At 43.7% G+C, this 20,615-nt stretch overlaps 1 protein-coding gene across 1 annotated transcript in view; it reads left to right on the top strand.

Moving 5' to 3' along the window:
- ADAM12 (ADAM metallopeptidase domain 12) overlaps window positions 1-20,615 on the top strand; it is a 176,503-nt gene that overhangs the window by 142,870 nt on the left and 13,018 nt on the right. The window contains exons 17-20 of the mRNA XM_087433022.1: window positions 2,179-2,287; window positions 6,306-6,441; window positions 7,055-7,163; window positions 9,054-9,236. Coding sequence (XP_087289148.1) covers window positions 2,179-2,287; window positions 6,306-6,441; window positions 7,055-7,163; window positions 9,054-9,236 — 537 coding nt within the window. The remainder of the gene's footprint in view (window positions 1-2,178; window positions 2,288-6,305; window positions 6,442-7,054; window positions 7,164-9,053; window positions 9,237-20,615) is intronic.

The following is a 20,615-nucleotide window of genomic DNA, read 5'->3' as shown; positions in this document are numbered from 1 at the left end:
TTATTTTTCCTGATGGGCTTAATTATTTCCAGTGGAATCATATTAATCTTGATTAGCCATGCCAGTGGTCCGTTTGTTTTTCTGAAAACTTTTCTACAGAAATCATGCTCCAATTTCTATTGTTAAAACTTGCAGACACTCACCAATGATTCTAACATAGAATTGTGGGAGTTTTCGTAAAAATCTATCATGCTGTAATCATAAAGGACTGCGGTGCCACCTCAGAGGGTTTGTTGACTGCGAATGTAGCTGACTGTCAACATAAAAGGGAATCTTTTTATGTCTTCATTGGATCATAGATTTCTTTCTAATGACTGTGAGAGACGATCCAGTGCAGCCTTATTATTTTACCAACGCAGAAGCCCAGGCCGAAGAGGGGGAGTGCCGTGTCCAAGGTCACATGACCAATTGGTAGCAATGCTGGGTCGGGACCCTGGACTCCTCACTTTCCAACGTCCCCGGGCTCCCATCCACACGTTGGAGAGGAAAGGCCCACATTTTCTGGGTGGGCAGAGCAGCTGCCGTGACACGGTGACCAGTAGATTCACCACAGTCCTTCCGAGTGAGGTGTCAGGGCACAGTCCCTGCTGCAGGCTGCAGTGAAGGCACATGCCTGCGAGTTGCAGTGGACACCACATGAAACAGTGTGGGCAGGACGGCGCCTGATCCCAGCAGGTGGCCCATCAGCAACAGCATCTTTGAGGAAACAGGCAAGACACCCAGATTCAGCATAGGCGACGCCACACGGGAATTAATTCTACTTCGTTTTAGCCTCGTGGAATTATGCTTTCCACCTTATCACAGGCAGTCTTGACTGTTGGCCTTCTTATCTGAAGCAATCGTGCAGGCGGTTGATTCATCAAAATAAAAGCCAGTGAAAGCCGGGAAACATCACAAATAAGACATATATTCGAAACATTTTCTTTTGCCTTAAAATGTAAAAATGTGTATTTGGCAGCACTATTTTGATGGGGGATGTCTTTGGGATGAGCTTACTGACTGTAGCTCTGCGTTGATGTCCTTATAGAAACCCCCCAACGCGCATCTGCCACAGTGCACAGCTTGTTTCTTTAAGTGGAAGGGAAACGTAGCCGCCCAGAAGCGATCTGAGGACAGAGTCCTTCGTGTCTCGGGCAGCTTTTCCCAGTTATTTTGCAGTTGTCTTGCCCATTCCAAATTTGTCAGAAATTCTTTTTAGTGACTTGCTTTTATTCAGTGCTCCCAAAGCAGTCAACCTAATTTTCACGGAAACAATACCCTCTTGTTTTCATGCTCATATTCCATTGGTTCATGTTGTAGTTCAGTAAATTACACACGTAATAATAACAGGTATCACCGGCCAACACGGGTGGGGGACAGCCACCGTGGTCCCCCTGGGTAACCAGGTGACGCGCAGCTGGCCCCTCCATGCGGTGCTCTGGCCTCCGAGTCAGGCTCTTTGTTCATGGCCCCCCTCCTGCTTTCTCGAGCACCTCTTTCCTGTCGCACCAGAGCCATCCTTTTATTTCATTGTTGGCAGTGCCCACCGTGCAGGACTGGGAGCCGGGGAACGGCCACAGGGAGACTCTGCAAGATGGAGGTCGGCATTTCAGGCACAAGATATCAGAGCGGGTTTAGAGAAGCGTCAGCGGACATCCGTGTGTCTTTGTGGGCATCGGAAAACAGGCGGCCCACTGTAGGCCTGCTGTGGGACCCCAGGTCACCTGGCCTCTCCCAGCCTCCTGTCTGAAGGAGGCGGGGGTGTCCCAGCGGTGGTCAGGCCCGAGATGCCCAAAGGCTTGATTCCACATCCCTGAAGCAGCGTGCCCCCTCACTGCTGAGAGGGTTGCAAAGGTGGTCGGACAGGGAGGGTTTCTGAATTTAAGAAGAGGGCACGGAGACTGACTGAGATGAGACAGAGATGGAAGTGGGTGGAGGCACCCTAACAATCTCCATCGTTCTCTTAGCAGCTGCTAACACACATCAGCTCACGTGCAGCCTCGGGCTCTGGTCTCACCTGTGTGCCATTTGCGGCTTGCTCTCACTGTGATATTTCTGAGTCTGGCTGTATCAGTGTTGGTGGGGGGCTCTGACCACAGGGCCTTTGCTTTGCTATGGTGCCCAGTCAAAGACTTACTGTGGAGGCTGTGCCCTAATGCTGCTTCCCTCTCGTGTCCTTCCCTCCTGCTGCCCTGAAAGGTGTGTAACAACAGGAAGAACTGCCACTGCGAGGCCCACTGGGCGCCCCCGTTCTGTGACAAGTTTGGCTTTGGAGGAAGCACAGACAGCGGCCCCATCCGGCAAGCAGGTTAGTGGGGACCACGCATCCCGGGGAGGGGGCACGGAGCTGCTGGGGAGAGTGGGAAGCCAGGTGAGGGGCCTTCCAAACAAGACAGAGGCTTCTCCAGCTGTCAGTGTGGGTGCGGGTGCAGCCCCACAAGCAGGAAGCGCAGTGGGACCCCCATGGGGGCCTGGCACAGCCTGAGGCCCCTCAGTTTCCGACGGCCCCTCGTCCTCACCTGACCTCTGAGGAGGCTCCTCGCTCTGCTTTGACTGAGAGGCTGGGGTGGCCAGTGTTGAGCCTGTGACACTGGTCTTAGCGAAGTCATCTCCACAGCGGACTGCCACAGGGGTATGAGCTTCACGTCTGTTCCGAGGACTGTAAAAGCCAGCCTCTGTGCACCAGCCAAGAGGTGTGAAGTGCAATGCCTTTTAAAACTCTGTCTAGAGGGGCCGGCCCGGTGGTGTAGTGGTTAAGTGCACGCGCTCCGCTGTGGCGGCCCGGGGTCGGGTTGGGATCCCGGGCGCGCACCGACGCACCGCTTGTCAAGCCATGCTGTGGCGGTGTCCCATATAACGTGGAGGAAGATGGGCACGGGTGTTAGCCCAGGGCCAGTCTTCCTCAGCACAAAAAGAGGAGGATTGGCAGATGTTAGCTCAGGGCTGATCTTCCTCACCAAAAAAAAAACGCAAAACTCTCCTGGACAGACACCCTCCTCCTAATAAAGGTAACGGTCTCTGCAGCAGCAGGGTGAGCAGTTGTCACCTGTGGGCACCATGACAGGCATTTTTATGCAGTATCTCATCTTATCCTTACACAACTCTGAAGGAGGGGTTATTATTCTTTCTTTGCATAGAAAATGACCTGAGGCTCAGGGATGTTAAGTAACTTGCCCCAAGTCACACAGCTAAGATTGAGACGCAAGTCTGTCTGTCCCCAAAGAAGCTCCTAACAGCCACTGTGCTTGAACCCTCAGTTCTTTTCTCCTCGGGCAACCTGTAGCAGTGGTCTCCTAGAGCAGTGCTGTGTGCCCTGAGCTCTTGACAGGCAGATGAGGGGTAAGTCTGAATGATGTCCCTTTTAAAGTGCGAGAGGCAAGACAGAAAGGTGCAGAGAGCCAACACTGAGCACAGCTGGGAGGCCGGGAGCAGACGAGAATTCACCAAGTGACACCAAGTGTCACTTGCATTGACACTTCGGTGCTCACCTGTGCCCCCGTGGCACTCAGACGTGGCCAATGCTGCTGCAGAGGACACCACGCGTCCCCAAGTCCTGCTGTGACTGGCAGTGTTGAATCTGTGGCTTTGCCATTGTTACCATGACAGCAGACACAACACTGCTCTGCAGGGCCAGGCGGTGAGCAGCATTGGGGAGGGAAGGACCCGCCCAGCAGGCCGATCTGTAGAAACAGTGTGGTGAGGAAGGGCAGTGAACCCCTGGTCATCCTTCTGCTCGATTATGGGCGTGTTTCAACATTGCTCCCCAGAGAACTCTGGCTTACCAATTTCTGGGGTTACCCAGGCCCTGCAGCAAGTAGAGAAAGGGCCAGAACGTGTTGCCGTTAGTGAGCATCCATTCCAGGGAAGGAAACAGGGCCTGGCCCAGCGTCCCCTTTCCTCACCGATATCTCAGGCTTGACGACTGGTCTCTTGCTGCAACTTAGTTAATTTTTAATGTGGCTTTAAGTATTTGTTTTACAAAAATAGCAAGAGTTTTAGTTTTTAATCCGCAGGGACCCCACCACCCATTCCATTTGCATTCCAGTAAGCTAGATGGTGTTGGAAGGAATTGGGGAACATGGCAGGAGAGGGGCAGCCACTCTGGATCTCTCTTTGGTGTGGACACGGATGACCGGTGGCACTCAGGTTTTGGGGTTTCAAAAAAGTTGGGAAATCCACAGTCCCCAACTTTTCACTATAGCAAGTAAGAGTATTTTAAAAAATGGAAACACCCGAAGAGCCTAACTCCATCCACCACTGCCATCATTTCATAAAAGAAAGTATGTTTAAAACACCTCGCCTGGGGCCGGCCCCGTGGCTTAGCCGTTAAGTGTGTGCGCTCCACTACTGGCAGCCCGGGTTCGGATCCCAGGCGCGCACCGACGCACCGCTTCTCCGGCCATGCTGAGGCCGCGTCCCACATGCAGCAACTAGAAGGATGAGCAACTATGACATACAACTATCTACTGGGGCTTTGGGGAAAAAAATAAATAAATAAATAACAATTTTAAAAAAAACACATACAAAAAGGCAGCTGTGAGCAGCCGGCCGACAGCGCGCCGGGCAGAGCCGTGCCCCGGGCTGCACTGTGCCCACGGCCCACTGCTCGCCGGCCTGACCATGGCTCGGTTGCTCATGAAGCAAGTACTTCTCAAGCATCCGCCACGCGCCGGCCGCTCTTCCGGGTCCCGGGGAGACAGTAAGCAAGCACGGCGGGGCATGACGAGCACTATGAGAGGAAAGGTGACAGTGGGACTCAGCGCGGGGGACTGACGGGAGGGGCGGTGGGGGGCAGGCGCCACAGGACACAGAGCTTACACTGGACCTGGGGACAAGGGGATGCAGTGACAACACTGCCCAGGTTTCTGGCTTGAGCAGCTCGATGGATGTCACCGCTATTTATGGAGACAGATGACCTGGGGTGCAAGAAGTCCAGTTTGGGGGCCCAGTAAATATTTGATTAGATAAATTGATCAGTTTAAGACTTAGGGATTAATTTTAAGGAACTAGAAATTATGGGCTCAGGACTTGTGCTGCTCACTTTTTAATTAGCTGTGTTAAGAGACAACAGAACACCAGCCAGAGCCCCCCGGGATGGCCGGCTCACAGCCTGAAAGAACGACGTTTTGGCCAGGAAACCAGAAGCAGTGCTTCTCCAGTAACACTAACAAGTGAATCAAGACTGTCATATGTTGATTGTCTTACTTAAGCTAAGACACGTCCCTGATAGGGCTTGTCAGCCGGGGACGAAGTCCAGAAACGAGCGCGTGTGAAGGCATTCTTCCCAGAGCGGAGTCGCTGCCGCTCTGGTGCGTGGCCAGCGGCACTGCCGGGTCGGAGGCGGGGCTGGGGAGCCTGGGGAATGGAAGCCACCGCCACGGCCATCACCAGCAGCCTGAGAGGACCGCTGTGCACCTACTGTGTGAGGCGCACCCTGGTCGTTCCTAGCGGGAAAACAGACACACGAATGGAGGTCCGTGCTCTCAGGAGCTCATAGTCCAGTTGAAATGGCAAAGAAAGCCCTCTGCATCCTGGCATTTAGAGTCCTCCCAGACAGCCTTGACCACGGCTGCAGCAGAAGCCACCCTGACGGTTTGAGCTTCCTTTCCTTCCACACCTTTGAGGAGTCTCAGTGTCTTTGTACTAAACAAAATGGGATCAAATCACAGAAAAGGGGATGTTTCCTTAGAGAACATACACAGCATCCTCCCAGAGAAAGAGGTTTGCCCCCCATGGCTGTATTTTAAGTCCCTAACATAAGAAAACAAAACCCATGGGCATTTCATTTATGAGTTTTCTTTTTCTTTTTTCCACCTTCTAATGTGGCAGTGTCCAGAAATGAAGTCTCTGTCTAAAAAAATAAAAATAAAACAGACTCCACACAAAGAGTGAGAGAAGGAAGGAGCCTGGAGTAAAATATTTGTGACGAGGGCTGGAATGATTTTCACTTGGGGACCACCTTCAGTCTGACGGGGTTTTAATGGTGGCTCCCTATTACTTTCTGTGGCCACATTCCCCTGCTGTTGTCACACCTGGGGTGGAGGGGAGGAGTGGGGGCTGTGTGGCCAGGGCCGTGGTCCCACCTCCCAGACTCTATCCTGTTCAGCAAGTTCCAGAGTTGTCAGAAAGAATGATGGCCACATATATTGAACCTCAGACACGACATTTGACACGAGGCTCATTGGTCAGTACATCATTCAGGGATTTACCCACTTCATTTCTGTTCCTTCCTTCAAAGCTCGCTTTGCCATAAATGTCACAATTTGATACTTCCCGTATGTCATTGTAACTGCCTTCCTCCCTGAGTCCAGTGCATTTTGTTTCAGATAACCAAGGTTTAACTATAGGAATTCTGGTGACCATCCTGTGCCTTCTTGCTGCTGGATTTGTGGTTTATCTCAAAAGGAAGACATTGATCCGACTGCTGTTTACAGATAAAAAAACCACCATTGAAAAGCTGAGGTACCCTGGGTTTGGGTCATTTTTTCAAGAAATGGTGGTTGAAAGAATGTACAATCAACCGCTTCTCACTTCATTTTCCTTAGCAGAGAGTAGGTCAGATTTTCTGGATAGTAACACTGGTTTTTTGGGTTTTTAAGATTTCTGCCAGACCAGCTGCCTCCTTTACTTTCCCTTCAAACTATTTACTGCTTGTTACCTAAATAAGCAGGGTGTTGATGAATCCCGCAGATGTAATTTTTCCCCTCCTTACTTTAGTGATTTTTGCAATACATGGAACGTTAAAATATTTTCATCAGATGGGGTAGCTTTTGATTCAAATGTATCCAAAGACATTATTGCTGAATTGCCAGCTTTATACAAAAACATGTCACAAAGCTGCATTTCTATGGATTGCAAGAGCTGATTTAACAGAATAGTGGCTTTGGGGGAAAAAAATCAACATTTATTTTTTAATCTTGTAAGAGTCTGAGATGGTTTTTCCTTTGCATGCTTACCACACTGAGTTAAAATAAGTAAATTATTTTTTTGGGTGTCATTGTGAACAAAATAGAAACAGTTAAGTCAACCAGAGGGGACGATGCCCTTGGATCTCACGTGTGGAATTGCACTGCAGGTGTGTGCGCCCTTCGCGGCCACCCAGTGGCTCCCAGCCTGGTCAGGCTCACCTCACCCACCTCAGCAAAGGCCCGATAAGGAAGCCGCCACATTCCAACACCCTTAAGGTACGTTTTAAACATAAGTGGTTAGCGTGCGCATGAAGACACGGGTTTTTCAATATGAGCTTGAATAAGAATAGATCCTGGACGCTGAGTTAACACACTCAGTTCAACGAAGGCTTACTGAGGTGATGGTCAGGGGCTGGAAGGAGGCTCTCCGTGCCCCATGGAAGCTCTGCTAGATTCTCTTAGGAGAGTCTTTGCGTGACGTGGTGTGTCGTACGTCGTGAGTCACGATCTCTCCAGTCACTAGACCTGCCAAATTCCCAAGAGGCCCACTGGGTCTGCCACTCAAGCAGGTTCCTGACCCTGGGTCCCTCCTGTGGTTTAAGAATGCCACCAACTGGGTTTGGGCAAGCTTCTTTGGCCCACTGTTACTTCCAGGGTCATTCTAAGAGTTACACTGAGCCCTTGGGCCCACTTTTGCTCCACCCCTGGGGTGTAGAAGCTCTGCCCATCCTGTGGTTTCAAAGAGCTGGATCCTTAACCCAGACAACCTCCTGGCTGCCAACTGTCTCTTAACTTTCCTGCTACGTTGGTGGCTTATTACTAGAGTTCACTCCAATATTTAGTTTTTCCACCAAGCGTTTTCGATGTATCCACAAGAATTCTTGAATATTGAACTCATTCAACAGGAATCCAAATTATGGCAGTGAAAAGTGTTGGCGTCTAGAAATGACCAATGATTTTTAAAATCATTATCACTATTCAGTAGGCAACGAACTATTTTATCTCCCTTGATCTAAAAAGTATAGAGGGTTGGGTTCCAAAGAGGAGGCTGCCATTCCTGAAAATTTCACTACCTTTCATCCCCAAACATGGGACTATAGCAAGAACAGCTTCATTTGTGAAAATAAAAACGCAGCTGTATCTTGAAGAATCAAAAATGGGAAATGACCCAAATATCCATCAACAGGTAAAAGGATAAACAAACTTTGTTATATTTACACAATGAATGCTACTCAGCAATAAGATGGAATGAACTATTGATATACACAACATCATGGATGAATCTCAAAATAATTATGGCAAGTAAAAGAAGCCAGACAAAAGAGTACATACTCCATGATTCATTTGTATAAAATTCTAGAAAATGCAAACTAATTTATAGTGACAGCAGATCAGAAGTTGCAGCGAAAGGGAGAGGGGGAAGGGCCAGGGGGAACGCTGACAAGGAATCTCTTGGGGGTGACGGATGTGTTCATTATCTTATTGTGATGGTTTCGTGGGTTTGGACATACATCAAATTTTCCCAAATTGTATGCTAAATGTGTGCAATTAATTGTATGTCAATTATACCTCAATAAAGCTGTTTTTAGAAAGAGAGAAAGGAAGAAAGGAAGAAGGGGCAGGAGAGTGAGGCACAAGGCCCACGCTACATGGGTTCTAATCTGTCACTAAAAACAAGGGCACCACACAGGAGAAGATCCTCCAGATGCAGGCCCCTAACCTCAGCCCTGGCTTCCAGAAGCTTCGACTCTCCTTCCCTAGAAGTTTTTCTTGGTTCTCATGGAGCCTCGTGTGTATTAAGCGATGTCTCGTTTTCACAACTCCTTCCTAATTTCGTTAAGATATGGTCTGTGTCTTCATACTTGTTGGCACTTCCTCAGGTGCCTTGAATCTATTTGTTAATGAATTAAGCCACTTTTTTAAAAATTCAAATAGAAATCAATCCGTCTATTCCAGATTGAGAGGGAGGGGTGCTTCTGGTAAATTTTGCAGTTTAAATAAATAATAATAGATTCCCTCTCATGTAACTCCTTGATTTCTTTCCCTGACTCCACCCCACTTCCCCCTTCAGTTATAGCAGACTACTTAGCACTGCTTTTTCCTTAAGGAATTACAGATAATTTTGAGACCTATCATATCATGGCTTTTTGCTTCGAAACCCTGCAGGACAATCCCAGGAGATTGCTGCAGTGTCAGAACGTTGACATCAGCAGACCCCTCAAAGCCCTGGACGTCCCTCAGCCCAATTCGTCTCATCGAGTGCTCCCAGCTCTCCACCAGGCTCCTCCTCGTGTGCCCACCGTCCCCGCCAGACCCCTGCCGGCCAACCCTGCACTCAGGCAGGCCCAGGTAGGCCTCAGCTGCTGATTGGGTGGATGTGGTTCCAGTATAGACTCTGCTACTTGCTAATGTCTGAACTTGGACAAGTTGCTTAACTTCTCGTTGCTTCTATAAAATGGAGATAATTCAGCTCCTCGGATGGTTAAATGAGATAATCCATGTGAAGCATTTAGTACAGTGCTTGGTGTATAGTAAGGGTGCAGTGCATTTTACATGCTATAAATAACATTTTTATATTCAGAATAGTGAGGGCGGCTATGCAACCTATCATCTAAACCAGGACACTTTTGAGAATGGCAGGAACACTATTAATCAGTAGGCCTGGACAATAAAACAGAGACGGTCACTTTAGGAATAATAATGGGCATTCTTTCTTACCATTTTTCATTTTCTAAATTATTTACAAAAATTTTACCACCCATTGAGTTTCTCCACACCAGACCCGGCACTGTATCCCACACTTTGTGTCTATCGTCTCATTTTTATGCTGTTTTTGGAGGTAACAGTTTCTGTTGGTTATGACCAAGAATGTGACATCATTTCACGATAGGAAACTTATGGGGTTTGGGGGATAAAAATAATCAAATGAAAAGCACAGAGACAATCACTGGTAATTTTTTCACTGCTATCATTGTTATTTTTTCTCCTAGTAATTTTTATATATTTATATTATTTTGAATATAATTATTCTCTATGTACATTGCTTTATATACTGTTTTTTGCCTTAAAGTCATTCCCATTTACTGTGGCGTTAGAAATCTTAAAAATATTATTTTAACAGTAGCACTGTATGTGAATATAAAATAATTTTTTAAGTACTTGCCAATTAGTGGTCATGTTTGTATGTCTCTAATTTTTGCTATTATGAATAGCTCTGTTATGGAGGCCTAAACTGATAAATTTTGGACCACTTTAATTATTCCCTTAGGAGAGATTCCTAAAAGTTAAAATATTGGGTTGAAAAATGGTATAACCATTTTAGGCCTCCTAATATATAAATTAAAAATTTTTTCAGAACTGTTATATACATTTATGCACTCACATTATTATAAAGCATCTGTCTCACCATGACTTTGTTAGTACTAAGTTATCCAGCCCCAAACGTCAATGATTAACATTTCCAAGCTTTGCCAATTTGATCCATGAAACAAAATAGCTCATATATTTTTCCATCTAATGGTTCTACCAATTACTGAAAGGGGATGTTGAAGTTTCCAACTATAAGTGTGTCTCCTTTTAGTCCATCAGTTTTTGCTTCATGTATTTTGAAGCTCTATTGTTGGTGATACACACAATTAGGATTACTGTGTCTTCTTGGTGAATTGACCTTTTTATCGTTATGTAATGTCCATCTTTAGCTCTGGTAATTATTTTTGTTCTAAAATCTACTTTGTCTCGTATTAATACATCTACTTCAGTTTTCTTTTGATTAGTGTTTGAAAGGTTTGGCTTTTTCCTTCTTTTTTACTTTTAACCTATCTATGTCATTTTATTTGAAATGCGTTTCTCAGAGATAGCATATAGTTGGGCTGTATATTTTTTTCATCCATTCTGTCAGTCACTGTCTTTTAATAGATTTGTTTGGACCACTTACATTTAATGCGATTATTGATATGTTAGAATTTAAGTCTGCCATTTTAATACTGTGTTTGTTCCCTCTGACTTTTGTTACATCGTGCTTTTCTTTCCTGAATTCCTATGGGTTTTGTTTGTTAGTGCCGTTGAGTCAATTTCAGCAATTTTTCGCGCCATCCTCTCACCTTCCAGCACTATATCAGACAATGCTCCACTCTATTCATAGAGTTTTCCTGGCCAGTTTTTTCAGAAGTGGGTAGCCAGGCCCTTCTTCCTAGTCTGTCTTAGTCTGGAACCTGTCCACATGGGTGACCCTGCTGGTGTTTGAAATACCAGTGGCATAGCTTTCAGCATCACAGCAACACGCAGCCACCATAGTATGACAACTGACAGATGGGTGGTGTGGTTCCCTGACTGGGAAACAAACCTAGGCCACAGCAGTGACAGTGCTGAATCTTAACCACTAGACCACCAGGGCTGGCTTTTCTATGGGTTGTTGAACATTCTCTAGTATTCCTTGTTGATTTATCTGTCATGTTTTTGAGTGTATGACTCTGTTTAGTTTTTTATTTGGTTACTCTGGGACAAGGTTTCTCAATCTCAGCGTTATTGACATTGGGGCTGGATAACTCTTTCTTGTTTGAGACTGTCCTGTGTATCGTAAGACGTTTAGCAGCGTCTTTATTTCTACCAACTAGATGGCAGTAGCATGTGTAATCATGTCCCCAAACATTGCCAGATGTCCCTGGAGGACAAAAGTCCCCTGATTGAAAACTGCTGCTCTAAAGATTACAATATATGTACATAATTTATCACAGTCCACTAGTATCAATATTGTATCACTTCAAGTGGAATATGAAAATTTTACCAGCTTTTAGTTCCCTTTATCCTTCTCCTTTTATGATATAGATGTCTTAAATGTTACCTTGATGTACATTGAGAACCACTTCAGATGTTGTAATTTTTGCTTTCAACCATCAAGCATGATTTTTAAAACTTAGGAAGAATAGTCTACTCCATCCACTCATATATTCACCCTTTCCATTATTTCTTTTCTGTCCGAAAAACTTCTTTTAACTATTCTATTAAAGCAGGTCTGCTGGTGACAAGTTCTCTTAGCTTTCCTTCATCTGAAAATGTCTATTTTACCTTTATTCCTGAAGGATATTTTCACTGGATATAGAATTCTGGCTTGACTGTTTTCTTCTTTCGACCTCTGAAAAATGTTCCACTTCCTCCTGGCCTCCATAGTGATAAGAAATCCACTGGAAGTCCTGCCCACAGCCTGTTCCAGGGAAGAGATGTGGCCTGTTATTGCAAGGAAGGATGGAAAGCAGGGCTCTGCCACCTCCAGGCAGTGGTGCCCAGTGAGCAGGGCCAGGGGCTTGGCTTTTTTCTGATGTCACCTGAGCTGGAGTAAGGTCAGGTAGGGTCAAATGTTTCTCTCTGACTGGTTACCATTGTCCCCATCTTTTGGCTAGAGTTAGCAGGTCATTTTGGGGCCTTTTTTTGTCTGGTGCCATTGGCATTTCCAGATTGGGGGCCTCTCCAGAGGCCAGACCAAGATATAGAAAAGGCAAAAACAAAAAACAAGAACTACTGGGTAATTCCTTGAGTTCTGAGGTCCCTAGCCAGTCTACTTACGTTTTCTTCAACTTTCAGAGGCTCTTGTCAGTTGCTTTATAAATTTTCTCCAGACGTTTTTATTGTAATTTGCAGGAGGAATATGGTGAAATATGCTTATTCCATCTTGTCCAGACCTCATTTCTTTTTGTGTTTCTTTGATTACTGGTACGCTTGAACTGCTTTTTGTATATCTATTAACTAATGGTGTGCTGGTAAATTGGCTGTCAAAAAAAAGCCTTGATTTGTAGATGATTTCTCTGCTGTAAAATCTCCCACCATGGCCAATGGCAAGCTGTTAACGTGATGTCACTGAACGAGGAGCAGAGAATTGGTGAGGTGAGCCAGTACCAGCCAGCTCCAGCCTACAGCTGCGGTGAACTGTATCTGTTCTGTGAATTGTCTGTTCCTATTTGCCTATTTTTCTCTATTTGAGAGATGGAGTTTTTCTTCCTGGTTTGTAAGAGTTTATTTTAATAGATTAAGAATATTTACCCTTTGCTAGTAATGTAAACATTTTCCCTAATTGGTCTTTTAATTTTATTTATGATATTTTTTGGTATAAAAGGAATTCCAGTTTTGAACATTAAATTTATTTATCTTTTCTTTTGTGAATTCTCCCATTCCTTTTGTGCTTACCGAGTCCTCTCCCATTTCAGTATCAGTTAAGATCCACCTATAATTCCTTCTGTTTATTTGGTTGGCTGTTGACAGGTCCATCTTTTACATATGTTTTCTAACCTGTCTTGGATTTACATTGGTGGAAAGTGGTGGGCACGTCCTCAACTTTTCTTGGCTATGAACTTATTTGAGAATCTGATGAAAGCTATGAACAATGCACCAATACTCAATATTTTGCCTGCAAATTTCAGACATCCACAAATCCTATAAGCCCCTTCCCCATGGATTCCCTTGCACTGAGGCTTTTTATGTCTCCCTCTAAGCCACTCGCCTGTGCACCCTGTCAAACTGGATGGTCTCTCACAGACCATGTGATGTGAGGAAAGCGATTTCTACTTGCTGGTGTCTTTTTTCCTACCAGCAGTGAATGCCTACAGAAGTGACTCCTTCAAGATTTCCTTTAAAGCAGGCCCCAAAAAGGCCTTCATTCTGTTTTATGAAACTAAGGAAATGTTACCCTTTAAACATTAGTAACTGAAAAATCCCCATTTCTCATTCCAGGCTGGTGTCTGTCTGGAGCTTTTCCGAGACATATGATATGGATTAAGCTCGCGCGCTCTCCTATCACACACAGGGAACTGGAATTAATTCCATGCAGGTGTAGTGAATGTGGGGAGGTGGCTCTTGTTTGGCAGCACAGATTGAATCCACTGACATTTTGTACTTGAGAGCTCCGCTGCCCTGCCCCACACAACGTGACAAACACACAATCTTACCATCTCAACATCCCAGAAGGAAAATGCTATCATAAACACTACGGTATTGATCAACCTCACATCCAAAAGCTAAGTTAGTGCTTTACAGAAAACATTGGATCTTTCCGTGAAACTGTTTGATTTTTAAAAATCTAGGACCATTGAATCAACTCCTTCTCTTGTCCACAGTGTACTTTCCAGTGTACCATTTCCTTCACGGCAAAATCACCCTCGAAATTCAAGCTTCTCAGCCTAACCCCTCAGCCTTGATCAAGGAAACAAACTTTAATTCCTTTTCATCCCGTCACTATTTTAGAGGAAAATAATTCAGTGTATGCATCTAGCTGTTAGCTGACTGCTGCCAAGCTCTCCTGAGCAACAACCTGAGCATGAAAGGCAAAGCGTGGGCTGGAGAAAAGGATGGTAAAATGATGAAAAAAAATAAGAGGTCACAGGCGTGTGTGATCACCCACGATTGCGCACGTAGGCAGGGAACATCGTAGAAGCCTTTTGCTGTGCTTGGCATTGAATCTGCCCTGATTTGTGTATTAGGTTAACAATCCACTGGGAGCATGCACTTAAACGGGAGGTCAGATAGATCAGCACACGTCTGTGTATTACAAGCCACTTCAGAAGCACCAGGGGAGTTTTTCTGCACCTACTACTGCTGAGTAGAGAGTTCATCTCAGACTTTGGAAGGGAAAGAGAAACAGGGGAAGGTATAGGAGTGGCTACACATGAATCCCAGAAGGCTTTGAGAGACTGGTGATGGTCAATCTTGAGATATTTTATGTTGTTTTTTCTCTGATTAGAAAAGTCTTAAAAATCATCCAACTCTGTACCCCAAAAAAGTCAATTTTACTATATGCTAATTTTTTTAAAAAAAGTAATATGTATTAAAGGGAGAAAACACAAGTGCATACCAAGCATATGTCTTGAGCAGAATTCTGAAAGAGCGCTCCTGGGAAGAAGCAACTTCAGGCAGCAGGGTTGAGCTCTGACACCAAGGCATGGGGACGGGGAGAGATCAGATGGGCATTCAAAAGCTGTGCATAATAGAGTGAAGGGATCACTTGCCTTGACTTCAGATGAACTGACTTGACTTTCAGGAGGGAAGGAGACCCCAAAAACACCAGGCGAGCTAGGGACTCTAGGAGGAGTAACATCTGACACCGAGTTTTACATTTTCCTTTTCTGATGCTGGTTCACTTACGACATCTTCAAACCTTCAGGGAAGTGTGCTAACCACCACAGCGTAGTGTCAATCTCAAGTTGGTTGGAGAATGAAGGAGAAGCTGCCATCACACCAGGGGCAAATGTCTAGGGAGAGGACGGCATCCTGCAGAGTCTGGCCTGAGATGCTAAGAGAAGACCAGACAGCAACATCGAGAAGGATACCACCCAGGGATCCTGAGAAAATTTTGGGTACAGATGGACTATCCTACCGTCACACAAGAGAGGGTCTCAAGTTACTAAATTTGAATTTAAAAATAAGTGTGACTCAAAGACTAGAAAATATGAGGACACTCAGGTGATATTCTTAACTGGCAAACATCAGTGTGCGTAACTTTATTCCTGGATGAGAAAAAGGAAGGAACAGAGACAAGCTCTTCAGGGAGTTTCATTAGATTTCTAGGACATATCCAACTGAAATCACCAATTTTGATTAATTGGCTTAATTAATTTAAAGTTTAAATTAAAACATAATGTCGCATTTAAGAAATAGATTTCTCTGCTCACAGAAAATTATGTCTAGAGAAGACTGTGCTAAGAAGTAGCAAATCAAAACACAATTTTCTGCTGTGAGACTAAAATGTGCCATGATTCTAAAGGGAGTCTAAGTGGCACCTTCAATTCATAGAGGGGCTATTCTTCTAGAAAGTAAAAACCTCGTGAAAGTGTCACTCAGTTAGCATTCATCTGTATATTTTTTTAAGGTTTGCCCCATAAAATGGCGTTTGAACTATACATGCTGATCTCTGGTCGTATTTGGTTTGGGGTTGTTTGTATTTTTCTAAGCCCTTGGTTTCCTGGAAAATGTTAGGAAGTGGGTTTCCTCCTTGCAATCTTATCAGTGCGTTATAATACTGAACTAACTGGCTAAGATTGTTTTTCCAGTCAGATTAGCTTTCTTGGTAGAATAATAGGAAGCAACAAAGGACAACTGATCCGTCCCTTAGATTGTTTTTTGCTGAATCCAAGTCCTTTCCTGACACAGCTGATAGGCCTGTGAGAATATTTGCCAACGGTGTTTGTGGCACTACTTGTCTGCACTGTGCAAATTCCAGCAAAAAAGCCATGTCAGGATTAATTTCTATTTTTATTCTTATAACCAAATAGTGTATAAATGTATATGTGTTTGAGTGTGTTACTAATTTTTTTGGTATAAGGAGCTCCTAGTTGTGTTTTGAACTTTTATAAAATAGCAAACATTTATTGCACACCAATTATGTGGCTGGTACTACTGAGTTAAGCACTGTACCGACATTTCTAACCCTCTCAAGGAGACTAGGAGGCACATGCTGCCATTAGCCCCATTTTACAGAGGGGGAAACAAGATAGATACAGTGAGGCCAAATAGCTTATCTAGTAAGGCCCCCAGAGGTAGAGAGCCAGGGCTCAAGCCCCCATTCTCTACCTGCAGTCTTAAAATGGATGCACATACAGATGGATGGATGGATGGGTGGGGGGATGGATGGGTGGATGGGAGGAAGAAACTGCAGTGAAGGTGGGTATGGTTAGCATATTTTAGACCACTGACTGCCTCAGCAATCTTTAATTCATTTTCCCTGCCTTTGCCACAGAGATACAAGGTGACGAGGGGGAGGAGAGGGAACCTTCTGGCCTTGTGCAGAGCCTCAGTCTGTAACAAGAGAGTCTTGCATTTCTCTTTTCTTTTACTTGTAACACTATCATGCTCCAGTCACTCTTGTCTTAATTGGTCTTTCTTGGAACCAGCCCTCGCTCAGAACCATAGCAATAGTTGAGTTGCATTTCAAATATCTGTAGCATCTTAAACGTAGAAGGCTCTATGCGTTTTCTGAAGAGGTGGAGATTCAGTTCCACGTGTCTGACAGACAGGACATTTCTCCTAATCAACACCTTATCTGTGTCTGTAGAAGATACAACATACCATATTTTGTAAAACAAGACTGGCCAACCTTGTACAGTCTCTTCTGACTGAGAAAAGACAGCGGAGAAATCAGATTTGCTAAGGTAGCCTTGGAGGGAGAGGGGGTCTATTTCAAGGAGGTCCAAATCCCTCCCCCTCAGACCCCCATAAAGAGCGATAAACAATTAACACGGGCTGTCATTGGTAAGCAGCAGCTATTCATTCATAAACCCTTTGTCAGGATATAAATGTGAACAAAACGAATTAATTTAGACCATGATTTCAGAACGATCAGATGATGGCCAGTTCATTCTGAGGTTGAGCCTGAACTTTCAAAGTTGTCTTCAACAGAAAGAATCCGGCGTTTGAACGAATGAGGACTGTACCCTTCTGACCTATGTGGGTGTGTAATATTTAAACCGGCACTCACAGAGTCTGGAAATCTGATGATTTAGGTCCCTGTTCATCAGAAATGCCAGTATGTAATGAGAAAAGGAAATCCATTTGTCAAGATGTTCTCCCAAGGAAGTGAGATGAAATACGAGAAAACTGATCTTTATAAAAGCCTTCGTTACTGTGGGCAAACGGAAAGCTAAGAACTGAGGAAAAGTGCTGGAAAGTATCCTTCCATGCCTGCTCTCTGCTTTCCAGATCTCACCCTTTCGCCCAGATGTTCTCTGGGAGCGCTCCTCCCACGAGTCTCCTCGGTCACCTCCTGCCTTGGCCTGGAGTTCCCTGGATCCCTGTTCTGCCCCGTTTCAGAAGGCACAGACTGGGTTATTCATCTCCAGGCACACCTAAGTCCATCCCTGGAACACAGTAGACATGTAGGAAATATGCTGGATGGATGTGAATTTTGAATAGAAAAAAATAAGCCTTGTCACAGTATCAGTTATTCCCTACGGGGCCATCCCACTCAATGAGTCATGGGTTAATAAAAATTTGAGATACTTCCTCCTGTAAATCTAAAACGTAGCTACCAAGGTGTTGGACTCCCGCTAACCTCTCCCTGCCACCTGCCCAGTACTTTCAGAAACTTTAACTGAAATTTCTTTGGTTTCATATCATACACTAGTTATTCACGTGACAAATCCATGTGATGGCTTTAAAAGTATCTGTTACATGCGGAAGCTCCGTGGAGAGAGAGAACTTCAGAGGGAAGTCATTCAAAGGGGTGTTTATTTTGCACTCATTTCTGTTACTATAAACACACAAATTGTTCGTGAAAAAACGGATGCCTGGGGCGGGCCCAGCAGCGTAATGGTTAAGTTCACACACTCCGCTTCAGTGGCCCAGGGTTTGCAGGTTTGGATCCCGGGCACGGACCTACGCACCACTTATCAAGCCATACTGTGGCAGGCATCCCACATAAAAAGTAGAGAAAAATGGGCACAAATGTTAGCCCAGGGCCAATCTTCCTCACCAAAAAAAAAAAAAAACCCCAGATGCCTGATATTTTCCCTTTATATCTAGTAATAGGTAACATATGCCTATAATTGGAAATTCCAGCAGTATGAAGAGTTATTCAGAAAACAATTAATCTCCCTCCCACCTCTGTGACCAGGCTCCTTTCCGAGAAGCAATCATTATTATTAGGCTTTTTTTGTAAAATACGATTTGGAATATAGTGAAAAGTCTCATTTCTGTCTCTTTTTGCAGAGTAAAAGATTATGGAAAGTTTGGAAATTTCCAAACGCTCGGAATTGGAGAGAAAAATATAATGAAACCTTGTCTTCCCATCACGCGTCTGCAGCAACCATCAGCTTGCTGTCACTCGTTTCATCTTAGATCCTTATTTTGAATTCAGATGGCAGCACACTGTGTACTTTTTCCCACTTTGACTGTTCCATGTCAGTTATATGCAGATCCACCTCATTCTTTTCACTGGCTGCAGTCTTTCATTGTAGAGCCATACCCTGATTATTTAACCTGCGCCTTACTGATGGCCATATGGGTTATTTCCAATCATTTGCTCCATCAAACAGGCATATTCTTGCCCAGCTCCCTTGGGCACACGCGTGAGGGTTGTCTGTAAGGTAAGTTCCTGGGAGCACAATTGCTGTTCAAAGGCCATATATATTTAGAAATTTGATAGATTAAGCAGAACTGCCTGTAAAAGAGGTATCCCAATTTCCGTTCCCCACGTCTTCACCCACACAATGTGTTCAGAAGTTTTCTTCTTTTTGCCAATATGATAGGTAAAAAAAAAAAAAAAAGAAATGGTGTCTACATTTTTCTTGCTGTAAATAAATGAGGTGGAGCATCTTTTCACAAATTTAAGATCCATTTTTTTTTCCTTTTTCATGAACTGTCTTTTCGTCTCCTTTGCCATTTTTTATTGTCATGTTTAGAAAGGCTTGCCTACCCAAAGATTACAGACATATTTTTCCATTTTGTATACCTTCCTGATCTTTTTTCATATTTAAATATTTGATCCACTAAAACAAATATTTGTTTTAGTGTATAAAATGAAGTAGGAATCCAACTTTGCTTTTCTAGATGAGCACTTAGGTAATCCTCAGCACCATTTATTGTATTTGTGTCCTAATTTGTCCTTGACTAGCCTATGTCTTCTTTATTAGATTTATCTGGTTTCTTCTCAACTCCATCTCACCCCCAAAGAACCAGCTCGAGGTTTTATGTGACTGTCTTTTTTCTACCGTTTGATTGTGGAAGAGTTACTTTAATTGCCTCTCCATGAATGTGAGACGGTACCTCCCTCACTGGACTTGGTGACAGTTAAATGAAAATATCTGACCTTATTAGAATGTCTGTGTGTAATAAGTCTTTGCTAAATGAGTTATTAATTTTTCTATTTTTCTAATTTATTATTTTGTGCTATTATCTTACTATTTCCCTTTTTCTTTTTAAGTTTATTTTGTTTTTCTAACTTCTTAGATCCTTATTTCATTTTTATTCATACTTATTTTATTCATACTATATTAATATAAGCATATGAGTCTAGGAATTTCCCTCTAAACACTGCGTTACTTGTGCTCATTGGCTCTAATCTGTAGTGTTTATAGTATTTATATTTTAAAAATAGTTTGTGTTTTCTCTTTTGCTTTCCTCTTTGGTCCAAAGATTGAAACTCTTTCTTCTTTTTTTTTTTTTGTTCATTTTTAAAATACTTAAAATATAGAAAAGTAAAAATAATCTAAAATTCACCCACATTTATACTACCATTGTTATCTCTGTTTTTCTATGTATATGCCTATTTAGATTTCAGATATATAATATGCATACATTCTCCTTTTTTAAAAAAAAAAGGAAAATCAAAACAGTACAGATAGTCACTATGACTATGTCAGCCCCCCTCCAGATGTAATCACTGTCATAAATTTGGTGTTTATTTTTTATAGAACCTTTCAAATATTTTTACATAAATATGTATCCATGAATAATATATAGTATTTTGTGTTGTTCAATTTACATAAATGGTATCAAACTATACTTAGAGTCACACAATTTGTACTTATACTCAACTATATTTTACTTTTATTTTTTGTCTCTATAAGTTCTCTTTGGCTGCTATTCAAATATGCTAGCTTGTCTTTTATTTCTTTCCACATGGTGAGAAAATTTGTTCTGATAATCCAAAGTCTAGTCTTTGGGTATGTTACTGCTGACGTTTCTATTGCTTTTCACTCACAATTCCTTACTTCTTTGTGTGCTTGGGTATTTTTCACTGTGAGCTGCTCA

The sequence above is a fragment of the Ceratotherium simum genome, chromosome 6 (genome assembly GCF_057802395.1).
Source record: "Ceratotherium simum simum isolate JZ-2026a chromosome 6, ASM5780239v1, whole genome shotgun sequence".
Lineage (NCBI taxonomy): Eukaryota > Metazoa > Chordata > Mammalia > Perissodactyla > Rhinocerotidae > Ceratotherium > Ceratotherium simum.
This window is presented reverse-complemented; position numbering and strand designations above follow the sequence as displayed.